At 47.1% G+C, this 14,710-nt stretch overlaps 2 protein-coding genes across 2 annotated transcripts; one reads left to right on the top strand and one right to left on the bottom strand.

The window, feature by feature from the left end:
- ARI2 (RING/U-box superfamily protein) lies at positions 1–5,112 on the bottom strand. Its single transcript, XM_048715956.2, has 7 exons — positions 4,633–5,112; positions 4,491–4,523; positions 4,106–4,382; positions 3,102–3,582; positions 966–1,514; positions 684–874; positions 1–415 (listed from the first exon to the last, which is right to left on the bottom strand). The coding sequence occupies exons 1-7, from the start codon at positions 4,804–4,806 to the stop codon at positions 258–260; spliced, it is 1,863 nt and encodes a 620-aa protein (XP_048571913.2). The 5' UTR covers positions 4,807–5,112; the 3' UTR covers positions 1–257.
- A 4,946-nt stretch (positions 5,113–10,058) lies between these two features.
- Positions 10,059–12,194, top strand: LOC125554047 (serine/threonine receptor-like kinase NFP). Its single transcript, XM_048717671.2, has one exon. It carries the CDS (start codon positions 10,112–10,114, stop codon positions 11,996–11,998), a length of 1,887 nt encoding a protein of 628 aa, XP_048573628.2. The 5' UTR covers positions 10,059–10,111; the 3' UTR covers positions 11,999–12,194.
- The last annotated feature ends 2,516 nt before the right edge of the window (positions 12,195–14,710 follow it).

Here is a 14,710-nt window from a genome sequence, read left to right as displayed (position 1 = left end):
TCTTGCTCAACAGGTAGATTTAGCATTATAGGAGCTATGCACAACGGGATCATGTCATGTCATGATATACAAGAGGATAAGTTGAAAGTTTGCTTGCTCTATTGGTCGGGTCGGGATCACAGCCCCAGGGCGGGTGAGGTTGCGGCGCATGCAAGCGCCCCAGGGCAACAAAAGAGAACACAAATTCCTTTATGTAGCTGAAGAAACACAGGTCAGCTGTACAGTTGCAGCGGAATGTTCCGTCCGATACTGGAGCTTCACATCTTGTCCGCCACTTCGGCTGGCACGTTGAGATCGAAAAGAGCACCGCCGCCATGAGCGTCTCTTCTCTCTCTCTTGTGAGACGGGCGTCCACTGTTGTCGGAACTTGACCCGTGCATCTGAAGAATAGGTCGCTTTCCCGTAAGAGATGAGCCTAGGGCGGATGGTAAAATATGCATCAGCAACCAGAAACAGCTAATCTCAATTAAAATATAAGCAATCAGAAACAGCTAATACCTAACTTCTACTGCCTCCGTTCGGAATTACTTGTCTCAGAAATGGATGTATCTAGAACTAAAACACATCTAGATACATTCATTTCTGCGACAAGTAATTCCGAACGGGGGGAGTAGTATGGACATGGTGATGCTTATCATATGAATTTAAGCCTTGGTATGAAGGAAATATTGCAAGTTAAATACCTGGTTCGCTACATAAACCAGGTTGACTCTTGTGTTCATCCTGACTACACTTCGTAGATGGCGAACTTTGTTCAGCAGAGTCCAAACAAATATGGAGCTCTGAGGCTCTATCAAGACCCTTGGATTTGTATGGGGCAATATTATGAGGCGTGCGGAGAGGGTATAACAAATCATTCTCGATGCACTGATACCTGCAAAGCAATACACAGTTAGTACAAAACACTGGCCAAACATTTTTGTTTCAAGGTAACTGACAGGGACTTTGTTGAGCAGAGTTCTTACATTTGCTTGCAGAGCCTATCTACCACATTGGAAAGATTGATAACATGCTTCATTGTATCCATAACCTCCTCATCACTAAAATTTTGAAAATCCTTCTCAAGGAAACCAGATAACCTTTCAACATTGAACTCTAATTGCTGTTGCTGATCCTCAAACAGATTCTGCTTGAGTTCTCTTTCCTCAGGAGTCATCTCATCCTTGAAGATCTCATCACCAAACATGTAGAATGCAAAAGGATAAGAATATGAAAGAACACGCCTTGATCTGAAAAGCCTGTTCAGTCCATTTATCACCCAAGAGTAATCTTTTATCTTGGATTCCTTATTTTCAGAAATGGATATCTTCCACTGGATGTCACGCTTAAGCTTTGCTTCCTGCTTAAGAGAATCAGTATGTGCCTTGTATCTGTTGTGGTAGTGCATATATCGATAGAGGTCTCGCCTTGCTTGTTCTGTTCTCGTTGACTGATCTTCTGTGAATCGGCCACAACTGTGGCCGCTAATGCTTGACCATGTGTGATCTCTACCAGTAGCACCACCACATAACCAACTGCATCCGAAATACATAAAATCAGCAAAATAAAACTCAAACTTAAGAACAAGTGGGGTGAAGAGGAAAAAACCGAGAAAGAAAAACAAGAGAGGAGAACATCTTAGTCAGCGTAGCATGTAAGTGGTGGTGCAGCGTGAATGACACACCAAACTTAAAATATTTTTATATCCTGTCAGGCACATGCTAATAAAGGCCTGTAATGATCCTTGACAGTACAATTGACTCTTGTATTACCCTACTGCGATATCTAGATTTCCGATCAGATACGTGCCAGACTGCCAGCATTACCTCTAGCAGTGAGCATTCTTGAATAGGAAACAATAATACTCTGTCTCCTTAGTCCTTACACAATTGGCAGAGTACAGCTTTTGCTATTATATCCACACACCATAAGTCTGTATGTAGCATACGTGATCAGGGCAGGAGCTATGGATGATGGATAGAATACTTCCACACTAAGGTTAGATAAGCTATACGCCTATACCATTACAAGACTTTCCTCCATATGCTATGAATTACTGGTAAAAGCATGATACCAAACTATTATTTCCAACTACCAACAAATTTTTATTAACAATCTAGGTGGTTGTATCTTTATAGAAAGAAGAATTACTGGTAAAAGCATGATACCAAACTATTATTTCCAACTACCAATAAATTTTCATTAACAATCTAGGTGGTTGTATCTTTATAGAAAAATTATGGGGCTATAAATATGTCATAAAACCTGTCCTTACAAAAGAGCAATCGGTATCAAAGAGAGAACAGTATGTACTTCACCAGCATCAAAGTACTATCTGCCCACCATACAATTATATCACAATAGTATCCTAGTAGTAGTATAGTACTGACCGAGCTGAATTGGTAACTCGGTATATCTGAATACTCTACAAATACAATTGAAGCATTTGAGGCCGCATCAATCAAGGATACACGATATAAGGAATCATTAGATCTCCAAACTGAACTTCGCCTTACCCAAGGTGGGTTTCACTGGTTCTGAGTCCTAACTAACATGTGCCAAGCGATCCCCTATTCTGCATCCCGAAGATCAAGGACCAGGGCAATCATTCCAGCAAGTTTGTTCAAGGGTTGAGAGCGGGAGTTCAACTCTGGAGTTCGAACCCCCCTTGTTCCTCAGTAGCTCAGTGGTAGAGTAGTCAACTGTTAACTGACTGGTCGTACGTTCCAATACTACTTGGGGAGATATGATTAATTCTTTAATGTAAGAATAACAAGCTGAACTGAAGGCTTGCTTTGACCCTTAGGGGTAGGTAATCTGCTCCCTATTTTTGTTTCCCTGCTGCATTCTATCTCATCGTACCACATTCTGTTCTACGATTCATTTGAACATCATTACTCATTGGAAGGTATGCTCACGCTTACATAAAACAGGAAAGTGAGAAGAAGACAAGACATGTGGTGCTTTCAGTTTGTATGGACAAGTATCAAGTAAGATAAAAGAAGGTACCAATATAACAAATAAAAGAAGGCATCAATATAACAACAGTGCATCATTAGCTGCCAACAAATGGAATGGTATGCAATAAAACATAAATGTTCAAGAGGAATACGAAATCTCACCAGAATGCTTGTCCACATATACATGCAACCAGGTTGCAGCCACCATTCTTCTCAACGGGTTTGTGACACTTGGGACAGGGCTTAGTATTTACTGTTATCCAATTCACAGTCTCTGATTCATCACGACATTTCTTGATCCAGAGCTCCCACATCACGCAGGAACAAGGGGAATGTGCTTCTGAGGAGCAATTAAAACAAAACTGGCGTCCACATGTACATTCCACTTCGCAATGAATATCACCTTTGACACGTATAGCATTTCCACAATGTGGTGTGCTGGGGCACCACTTGACTGTATCATTGTCCTCGATATAAGATTCCAGTAAAAACCTTTCAAAGCGCTCAGCAATATCTGGGCGCTTTGCACTTACTAACTTCCGGACTAATGCTTCATCACAGATGGCATTGCACTTTGGAGCCATGCACTTGACACGCCGACTCTGCCCCTCATTTATTTTCACAATGAAATATTCTGTCCAACCTGATGAAACGCACATATTAGTGGCTATTCAGGAATAAATGATATAGCAATGCTAATTCAAGGGTGCGGTTGGCATGGAGGTAGAGAGTATAAAAAACTTGCGTAATTGATATATTCTTCGCTGGTACTTAGAGCCAAAATTCGTAATAATAGACTAGTAGATTAGATGAAGTAACATAATGATTATTCTTGCGACTAGGAAGTGATATCCCCTGCTTCCCTAGGTTAATTTTGTGCATGAAGTACAAGTACAGATGGTCTACAATGATACAGAGATAAATGAAGATGATAAGTTGCTCCATTTTCTTCGTAAGTAGGATAATAAGATGTTTGTTGATTTGTCATTCCTAATACATGAATATCACACTGCTGATCAGCACGGTGGTCAAAAAGCAAAGTATTCATCCGAAAATGCCATCATACGATCGTTCTACCGGCATATAAAAGCTATGGCTAATACATACATATGCAAAGCTTCATATACATAATAAGCACTTCTGTGTTCTCAACGACCAGTACTCACATTCATTGCAGTAGTTGTGGCCGCAGTCCATATGGGAAGCGGCCGAGAGGGGCACATCATCGTAGCAAACATTGCAGGTGACCTCTGTCGCAGAGGGCGAGCCAGCATTATTGGCGGTTCCGAGAGGAATACCAGCCTCGGAGAAGAGCTTATCCCTCCCCTTCTGATCGAGCAGCTCGAATATCCTCTCCACATCCCAGCGGTAGTGGATCAGAAGCGTCCTTGCGTGGTGCTCCTTTAACCCTAGCAGCTCCATCACCTTCCTCAGATCCTCCCTCTACAGACCCCAATCAGCCAGAATAAATTTACAAAACAAACGTCAGCATCCGGAAATCGCTTACAGCCTGGAAACAGAATGGGAGGAGCCCTCGGGCCACATAGTCACCTGCGCCGCCAAGAGGTATTCCTTGGTGATCACCTGCAAGCAAGCACAAGCAAGGGGGAAAAAATCCGTCAGTAAGGGAAGCAATCGGGGGCGCCAATGGGCGGAGAGGGCCCGGAGGAACACGGGCAAGCGAGGCGCGTACGGAGGAGGAGGACCAATGGCAGTCCTCGAGGTTGCCGTCCTCGAGGACCTGGAGGACGGACTCCTCTAGGGCATCGTCCTCCTGATCGCTCAGGTAGCAGTCCTCCTCGTCGTCGTCCTGCTCGTACTCCGGCGACGACGCCGGCTGGGACGCTTCCTCGGCGTCGCGGCCCATCGGCTCAGCGACCGATCAGATCGGCCGAATCAAAGCGGGCGGCGGTGGCGCAACAAATAGGGGTTTCTTTCTAGATTGGCGGATGGAGTTGGTGGAAGAGGCGGCGGCGCTGGGGAAGGGGGCTAGGGAGGAAGCGCGCGGCTGGATATTGGGCCGGCGGGGGGCGGCGGAGGAGACGGGGACGGCGACGGCGGAGCAGCTGGGAGGGGAGTGAAGGGGGGAAGGCGGAGGCGCTGGGGCGTGGCCGGAATTGGGGAAGGGCTGCGCCTTTCGGCTGCTGCTGGCAAGGGTGAAGGGGGTAAGTGAAAAAATGCCAGGCACCGTTTTGATTTTTTTAATGGGGAAAGCTGGCAGTTGGCAGACACCTACGCTGGCTGCGGTACCACACCGTAGCCATCCTGCTTCGGCCCAGCTGTGACTTTGGGCCTGTGTAGCAGGCTGGGCTTGGAAGGCAAGGTAAGAGACCCCTCAAGGACAGCGAGAGTTTACGCACATGGGCGAATGTCTCCATTGAACTCCATTCTTAGTTTACACTGCTTAGTGTGCTGATTGTGCCGTGCAATCTTCACTTAAGACACCACACGCAATGGTTTGTATAAAAAAACTCTAACGTTATTGGGCATGCATTAGCCAATTGGTGAACAACCGATGCTCGGGTCTGATCCTAAGATTGTTGGTTGCCGGACCCATTTCGCTGCAAGTTTTGAGATCCCATCCATACCGTTGGTTACGCTTCTACATGCGTGTTTCATTTGTGATGGCGATGGCTCTGATCGCATGTCTCAACATCTGAGATAAAGCACCATCTGCATCGATGTTGATCCACATTGTGCTCGTTGTAGACTCAGAAATATTATCGTCCAATCAATCCATCGTGCATGCTTAAAATTCATGGAGTTCACTTTGTTCTTAGAGGGTGCTTGGATACGTTTTAGTCTCATAACTAAAAGTAGTGGGACTAAAACTTGCTAGCCTCATTCATGCTTGGATCCAAATACTAAAGAGACTAAAATCAAGTTAATAAGCATTTATTATCCTCCAAACCCTTTAATCTAGAACTCGCATGTGTTAAAGGAGAGGAGTTAAACGAGGAGAGAGAGGACTAATCCACATTTTAGTAGGGATACCCCTGACTAAAAAAATTTAGTCTCAAGACTAGTTTTAGCCCCTCTTTAGTCAGGAGTGCTTGGAACTTTAACCTCTTAAAAAGACTATTTTTAGTAAAACTAAAATAAATCCCTTGATCCAAGCACCCTCTTAATTTTTGTATCTGTGGAATTTGTCTTTTGTAGCAAACTGGTGTGGGCATGCGGCCCATTATGCCCGCTTTGTCAATCTTCTTGTGAATTTCCTAGGCCCAGTAGAACTTTGCTAGCCCGTGTGTTGTCTATAGGTCTAACAAAGAACTCAAATATTAGAGGGCATGTGGTTGGATGGTTAGAGAAACTGTGGTATTCCTAATCCACCAGGGTTCAAATCTTGGTGCTCGCATTTATTCGTGGATTTATTTTAGGATTTCCGGCGATGCACATTCAGTGGGAGCAGACGTTCTGTCGACGACGAGATGCCTACGATGACTTCGTAAATCTCAAGATGACATGCCGGCTCAGTCTTTCGGCGCTCATAAGGGTGAGTGTATGCGCGTATATATGAGCGCTTGTGTCTGTATTGATGTTAAAAAAACAAAGAACTCAAATATTATTTATTTTTTTGGGACAGTCGAGTGTTCTTATGTTGACTGTGACAATATGAAGGGTAAGCTTCTCACGAAAATAAATAATGGCGAAGTATAAGCCTAGAATGTTCTTGACTGAGATTTTTCTATATATCTAAGTTGATTCTTAGACGAACCGATTTAAAGATAAGAAATCTCAGATGACTTAGGATTAGCAAGACCATACAAAAAAGGTGAGCCAAAGGTGAGTATTAAAATGATTGAGATCAATCATATCCACCAAAGAGACAAAACAAATCATTCGCAAAGTGCCACACGATAATTTTTAACAACAGAGTGAGCTTTCTGCTCAAGCCGAAACGAGCAAGACAAAAAAGAGGCGGCCAATTAGCTCATGATCCTCTGGCATGCATATATTTTTGTTGCCATTTTTTGTCCGATCATGAGGCATACTCATTTGGCCAACCATATGTCAATTCCATGGACATTTTGTTTCGTTCTTGTTGTCATGAGTGATATACCTATGTTTATTTTTCCCAAACATTGTTGTGTTCGATTTGAACAAAATCTTGCATGTGACCTGTTGGTGTGGTGTCAAACTCATTCTTATTTTCTTTAGGTTATTGTTTCATTTAGGAGCATCAGGGAAGGTGCAAACATACACACATCACCGCACGCATGAACGGAAATACTCACGAAACTATTGGACCCATTGAGCCTGAACATTGTACATTTCATTGTTGCTCGTTGTGGACCAGCATGCCACTTACAACCGAAAGAGTTTTTTTTGCAAAAAGGTGAACATTGTGGCTTCAAAATCTGAGATTTAAACCCGGATCCCATATTGGATTTTTATCTACGACACTATGCATCGGTTGGGTCGCCGCGTGGCTGGGATCTGTCGCCTCTATGCATTGTACATTTTTGCACGTGTTTTGTTGGACCAGGGAGGAAATGTTCGCAACAATGTAGCATACACACAACAACAAAAAATTGCGAAAAGGGAATGCTCTAAAGTTATCACTCAAGTCAAAGATGCAACACCTCAAAGATTGACATGCAACAAACCCAAATTCTTGTGTGCAAAAAATATGGTTACTTTCGCGACCTTCTTCATCCAGGGCAAAGAGGAGGTCCCTTAGCGAGGAGGAGGGGGGGCTCAAAGATGACAAACCTAGCCTTGAGCAGCCCACACTTGAAAACCTGATGTTTGGCTAGTTCGAGGTCTAGTATTTTGCCAAATGCCCGTTCGAAAAGCCAAAAAAATGCATGGATAATGTTTTTTATAATTAGTTGCAATAATTAATTTTTTATGGCAGTGATTAAATTACATTTACAAATACTTAAGCAATGTTTTGAGGTGCTTGAACCATGCCAAGCCTAGTTAAGGAGATGGAGGACGATTTTTTATTTATGAATATGCCCACAAAATCGGAATGTGTTGTTTTGTGGTACTTTTCTTACAGATCCTAAGTGAGTAAGATTTATAATTTTCTATATCTAAATTGCTAGTCCCCACTAATGTATTTCTCTCAACATGTGCCGACACATGTCACCTCTAGATGTTAAAAAAAATTCTTGTTGTTGGAGGCTAGTACCTCTGGTGGATCTGAAAAGAGATCACACACAATGGATCGCCAACACGGCCCTCGAGATGGCCCATGTCGGTGTTGGCTATTGCAAACAACTTCCACCGAGCAAATCTGATGAATCATGATGCCCAAGAGCAAAGATGGTTAAAGCCCAACCCTAAATTCGTGATGCTAAATGTTGATGCCTTTTCCATGTAGATGAAGGGACCGGAGCGACGGCGGTAGTCATTAGAGATGAGAAAGATAATCTTTTGGCGGCCCAATGCAAACACTTAGCACATGCTGCAGATGTGGTTACTTCTGAAGTTGTGCCAATGAGAGATGGCCTCTCTTTTGCAAATTATCTTGGTTTCCCTAGAGTGCAGGCAGAATCAGATTCGGCAACAGTGATTAAATATTGTTCAGGTCAAAACAGATGGTGGGATGTTGATGCAACCATATTCGTGGAGTGTGTTTATGTGTCATCACTTATTGGGAAGGTTGTCTTTAAACATTGTGTTCGTTCTTCGAATCAAGCGGCGCATGTGCTAACTAGTTATAGTTTCCGTAATAACATTAATAGTAGTTGGGTTAATGAGCATCCGGCTTATGTAATCCCCAATCTTTTGGACGATGTAATTCTGATTTAAGATCCAATAAAGCTAGCCATGATATCTTCCTTAAAAAACATGATGGGTAACGCCCACCTCAACTTGCAAATCTTGCATATCTAAATTGCCAATCTCCACTTATGTATTTTTCTCAACATACACACATGTCATCTCATGATACAAACATGAAAGGCTAAGGTCCATCTCAACATGCAAATATGAATGAAAAAACTCAACTCGATAATTCTTATTTCTCTCAACGTGCACATATGCCACCTCAGCACGCAAATAAGCATCGAAAATGTCTACTTCAACATACAAATACGCACCGGAAAAGGTACAACTCAATAATTAAATGCAGTAAATAATATATGTACCTCAAATTCTAGTTTCATATTATGAGTTTAAAATTCCTAGTCCATACAACCAAATACAATCGAAGTATATTTCTACAAATTTCCGCAGCAATGTACACCGTATCGTCTAGCTGGGGAATAGATAAAGAAGATAGAGCTATTTCTTCTCTTTGTGAAAGGGCTGGTTTCTTTCCCGTTTAATAGACGTTTGTAGACTCCAGTGAAAACAAGGGTAACCTGAATCACTTGCGGCGCTTTGGACAGAGCCCATGGGATCATACGGTCTTCCGGCGGCGATACCAGGACTAATTTATCAGCGCAGCTGCAGTGGTGCCGGACAAGTTGATCAACTCGGCAGGCACCCTACACGCTGTATCTGTACTGTATATGATTAGTGGGTATTACAGTTTGCTGCTAAAAGATGGCACAGGGCGTATGAATAACGTGTATTCTCCTTCTAATGTCAAAAACGATCTTATATTATGAGACGGAGGGAGTAGCTTATTGTATAATCCTGGTTTTTTCCTCTGAAAACCATACCGTGGGCATTATCATCTGGCATATACTTTCTCCGATCAAGGAGACGGCGGACCCGTTCCGCCGCTCCCACTGCAAATGCAATCAATCACACACGAAAGCTACCGCCTCCAGTTAACAAAATAATCAAACATGGCTGCCTGCAGAATATAGCAGCCCGCCACATACATTACCTGAAGACGCTACCTGCAGTCTATAGCTGCCTCATCAGTCGTCATCGTTCGCCATCGTAAATCAAACAGGCCGGTGTTTTAATACGCAGGATCAAACCATCCCTGCCTGCAAAACTAATCGGGTCTAATGGACACAGGAGAGGGGACGGCATCTGAGTCGCTCAGCGGGAATTGGCGAGCCGAATCAAAAACCCCAGAGCCGCGACAAAAGCCCACCGCGGTTTTTTGACCCGAACAACCCGAGCCAGCCGCCGCCCTGCACGCCGCTAGCTACGCATACTAAAACCGAGCCCACACCCCCTTGGCCACTTCCACCACCGCATTCCCACTCCGCGCGGCTCACGACACGAACCAACCCTGGCCGCGACACGGAGCGCGCCAAATGGACCCCCGCCGCTTCCTCTGCTGCCTCCTGCTCGCCCTCGCCCTCGCCTCCCGCCGCTGCGCCGCGCAGGGCGGCGCCGGGCGCTTCGCGTGCCTCGTGCCGGCCCCGTGCGACACGTTCGTCCTGTACCGCACGCAGGCCCCGGGGTCCCTCGACCTCGGCGCCGTCTCGGACCTCTTCGGCGTGAGCCGGGCCATCATCGCCAGCGCCAACGGCTTCGGCCTCGACGCCGAGGGCGCGGCGCTGCTGCCCGACCAGCCGCTGCTCGTGCCCGTCCGCTGCGGCTGCACCGGCGGCCGCTCCTTCGTCAACGTCACCTACCCCATCCGCTCCGGCGACACCTTCTACGCGCTCGCGCTCACCGGCTTCGAGAACCTCACCACCCCCGACGTCATCCAGGAGCTCAACCCGCAGGCGGTCTTCAACAAGCTCAATGTCTCGCAGCTCGTCACCGTGCCGCTCTTCTGCCGCTGCCCCACGCCGGCCGAGCGGGCCGCCGGGGCGCAGCTGCTCGTTACCTACATGTGGCGCCCTGTCGACACCATGCCCGAGGTGAGCAACCTGATGGGCTCCGACGTCGGCGCCATCGCTGCGGTGAACAACGTCAGCGCCGACTTCACCTCCACGACGATGCTGCCGATGCTGGTCCCGGTGGCGCGGCCGCCGGTGCTTCCTCCGCTGCAATATGGCGCGAGCCCGAGCACCGGCGATCCCGGAGCCAGCAAGGGCTTCTCGGGCGCCACCGTCGCGGCGAGCATCGCGGGGTCTCTCGTCGCCGTCGCTGCCCTGTGCACGGCGATCTTCGCGTACCGGAGGTACCGCGAGAAGAAGGCCACGGTGCACTCGGCGTCCAGGTTCGCGAGCCCGAGGTTTTGCTTCAACCAGAACGCTTACGGGATTCAGAACAGCAGTTCCATCGCTCGCATGATCAACGGAGGGGACAAGCTGCTCACCAGCGTGTCGCAGTTCATCAACAAGCCTATCATCTTCGGTACAGAGGAGATCATGGAGGCGACGATGAACTTGGACGAACGGTGCAGGATCGGCAGCTCCTACTACCGGGCCAAGCTGGAAGGCGAGGTGTTCGCGGTGAAGCCGGCGAAAGGCGACGTGTCGGCGGAGCTGAGGATGATGCAGATGGTCAACCACGCCAACCTCATCAGGCTGGCCGGCATATCCATCGGCGCAGACGGGGACTACACCTTCCTCGTGTACGAGTTCGCCGAGAAGGGCTCGCTCGACAAGTGGCTGTACCAGAAGCCTCCGTCCTCGCTGCCGTCGTCGAGCTCATCGGCGGACACGCTCTCGTGGAACCAGAGGCTGGGCATCGCGTTCGACGTCGCCAACGGCCTGCTCTACATGCACGAGCACACTCAGCCGAGCATGGTGCACGGCGACGTCCGCGCACGGAACATCCTCCTCACCGCGGACTTCAGGGCCAGGATATCTAACTTCTCCGTGGCCACGCCGGCGATGGCCGACGCCGCGGCGACGAGCAGCGACGTGTTCGCCTTCGGCCTGCTGGTCCTCGAGCTTCTCTCCGGCAGGACGGCCATGGAGGCGCGCGTCGGCGCGGAGATCGGCATGCTGTGGAGGGACATCCGGGCGGTGCTGGAGGCCGGGGACAAGAGGGACGCCAAGCTGAGGAAGTGGATGGACCCCGCCCTTGGGGACGAGTACTACTTGGATGCGGCACTCAGCCTGGCCGGCATGGCGAGGGCCTGCACGGAGGAGGACGCGGCGCGGCGGCCGAAGATGGCCGACGTCGTGTTCAGCCTTTCAATGCTGGTGCAGCCGTCACCGGTGGGCGACGCGTTCGAGAAGCTATGGCAGCCCAGCTCGGAGGAGAACATTAGGATTGTCAATGAAGTGGCAGCCAGATGATATGGAAACAGAACAGAATTTAGAGACTGATCTAGGAAGTTCTTAGTTTGGGTATTGCGTGCAGTGATTTATTTGGTTCGTTTTGTGAATGTGTGTCACTGTAATTTACTGCAATGCTTTGCATTACTATGTAGACCAAAGATGACGTTTTGTTGCAGTTTCCAGCTGCGATGGATAATACTAGCATGAGACGCTACAGTCCTTTGTGTTATCTTTTCGCTCTACTTCTATATACCGGGCTTGCTAAAAGCCTAGAATTCAGTAGACTGAGATTTAATCAAGTGAGCATGGATCGTTGACTCGTTGGCTGGGCAGCTGGGGTAGCTGCCAAGCCCACCTGGGTTCGAGCCTTGGCTCTAACACAAGGTGCACGCGGAGTTTCTCCTATAAATAAAAGCCAACGAGGGTTGTATCATCAGTCCTCGCCTTCGTGGCATGTCGTCTCACCGGTCGCAACATCCCTCATTGACGGTTGTATCATTTAGTCACATAGATTGCAGTGTCACTTGTCATTGACTGGAAAACTATCGCAACACTTTTCGTCACCGATTGCACCATCTAGCCGTGCCGCTTGTAGCAAAACAACTACGCCGTTGTCACTCTTGATATATCAGCAGCCTATATTGCTTATAGTATGCCTAGGTGAATTCCAAAGGATTGCACCACTTGTCTAGCACTGCTTGTTTGTACAAGCTGTTGTTTGTAGGGTCTTTTGTTCTTTTTATTTTCTACTCCTAGCCATTGGCTTCTGAGCTTTCTTGTCATTTTTTCAACAAAAAAGAGGCTAGATTGGTTCAAAGGGCATCTATAATTGGGCCTCATAAGTTAACTATGATTGTTTACTAATTATATTAAACAAGTAAAAATATAATAATAAAATCCATCGAATTGATCAGATGATCTTTGTGTTTGCCCTCATTCTCCTATCTTGTTGCTCACTTTGATTTTCAACCTTGGTTTCGTTGATTCTCCTCTCAAGTTTGTTGTTCTTCATCGCAAGATCCCGTATTACATCTTTTGCACCGTCTTGCAATTCACTAGACAACTCGTTTCACATATTTGCATCTTTGTAGCCATTTAAAGGGCAACCTGCTACTCCCGTTGAGGGAGTCCAGGATTATGGGGTCCTCGGGCGCCCGGGCTATGTGATATGGGCCGGACTAATGGGCCATGGAAATACAAGACGGAAGACTTTTCCCGTGTCCGTGTGGGACTCTCCTTGGCGTGGAAGGCAAGCTTAGCGTGCGTATGAAGATTCCTTTCTCTGTAAACCGACTCTGTACAAGCCCTAGCCCCCTCCGATGTCTATATAAACCGGAGGGTTTAGTCCTTAGAGGCAATCATAATCATACATGCTAGACAATTAGGGTTTAGCCATTACGATCTCGTGGTAGATCAACTCTTGTAACCCCTATACCCATCAAAGTCAATCAAGCGGGAAGTAGGGTATTACCTCCATCAAGAGGGCCCGAACCTGGATAAACACTGTGTCCCCTGCCTCCTGTTACCTTCGATCCTTAGACGCACAGTTCGGGACCCCCTAACCGAGATCTGCCGGTTTTGACACCGGCATTGGTGCCTTGATTGAGAGTTCCATTGTGCCGTCGTCGAAACGCTCGATGGTTCCATCAATGTGAAGGAAATATGCCCTAGAGGCAATAATAAAGTTGTCATTTATATTTCCTTATATCATGATAAATGTTTATTATTCATGCTAGAATTGTATTAACCGGAAACTTAGTACATGTGTGAATACATAGACAAATAGAGTGTCACTAGTATGCCTCTACCTGACTAGCTCGTTGATCAAAGATGGTTAATTTTCTAGCCATGGACAAAGAGTTGTCATTTGATAAACCGGATCACATCATTAGAGAATGATGTGATTGACTTGACCCATCCGTTAGCTTAGCACGATGATCGTTTAGTTTACTGCTATTGCTTTCTCCATAACTTATACATGTTCCTATGACTATGAGATTATGCAACTCCCGAATACCGGAGGAACACTTAGTGTGCTATCAAACGTCACAACGTAACTGGGTGACTATAAAGATGCTCTACAGGTGTCTCCGATGATGTTTGTGTTGGGGAACGTTGCAGAAAACAAAAAATTTCCTACGGTTTCACCAAGATCCATCTAGGAGTTCATCTAGCAACGAATGATTGGATTGCATCTACATACCTTTGTAGATCACGCGCGGAAGCGTTCAAAGAACGGGGACGAGGAAGGCGTACTCGACGTGATCCAAATCACCGGAGATCCTAGCGCCGAACGGACGGCACCTCCGCGTTCAACACACACGTACGGTCAGCGTAACGTCTCCTCCTTCTTGATCCAGCAAGGGGAAAGGAGAGGTTGAGGGAGATGGCTCCAGCAGCAGCACGACGGCGTGGTGGTGATGGAGCTGCAGTACTCCGGCAGGGCTTCGCTAAGCACTATGGAGGAGGAGGATGTGTTGGAGAGGGAGAGGGAGGCACCAAAGGCGTGTTCTGAGAGGCCCTCCTTTCCCCACTATATATAGGGAGTCCAGGGGGGGCGCCGGCCCTAGGAGATCCAATCTCCTAGGGGGGTGCGGCCAAGGGAGGAATCCCTCCTCCCCAAGGCACCTAGGAGGTGCCTTCCCCCTTTGGGACTCTTCCCTTCCTTGAACCCTAGGCGCATGGGCCTCTTGGGGCTGGTGCCCTTGGCCCATATAGGCCAAGGCGCAC

The sequence above is a fragment of the Triticum urartu genome, chromosome 4A, assembly GCF_056163025.1.
Source record: "Triticum urartu cultivar PI428250 chromosome 4A, HENAU_Tu73, whole genome shotgun sequence".
NCBI classification, from domain to species: Eukaryota; Viridiplantae; Streptophyta; class Magnoliopsida; order Poales; family Poaceae; genus Triticum; species Triticum urartu.
The sequence above is the reverse complement of the archived record's forward strand: the minus strand, read 5'-3'. Positions and strand labels throughout refer to the sequence as shown.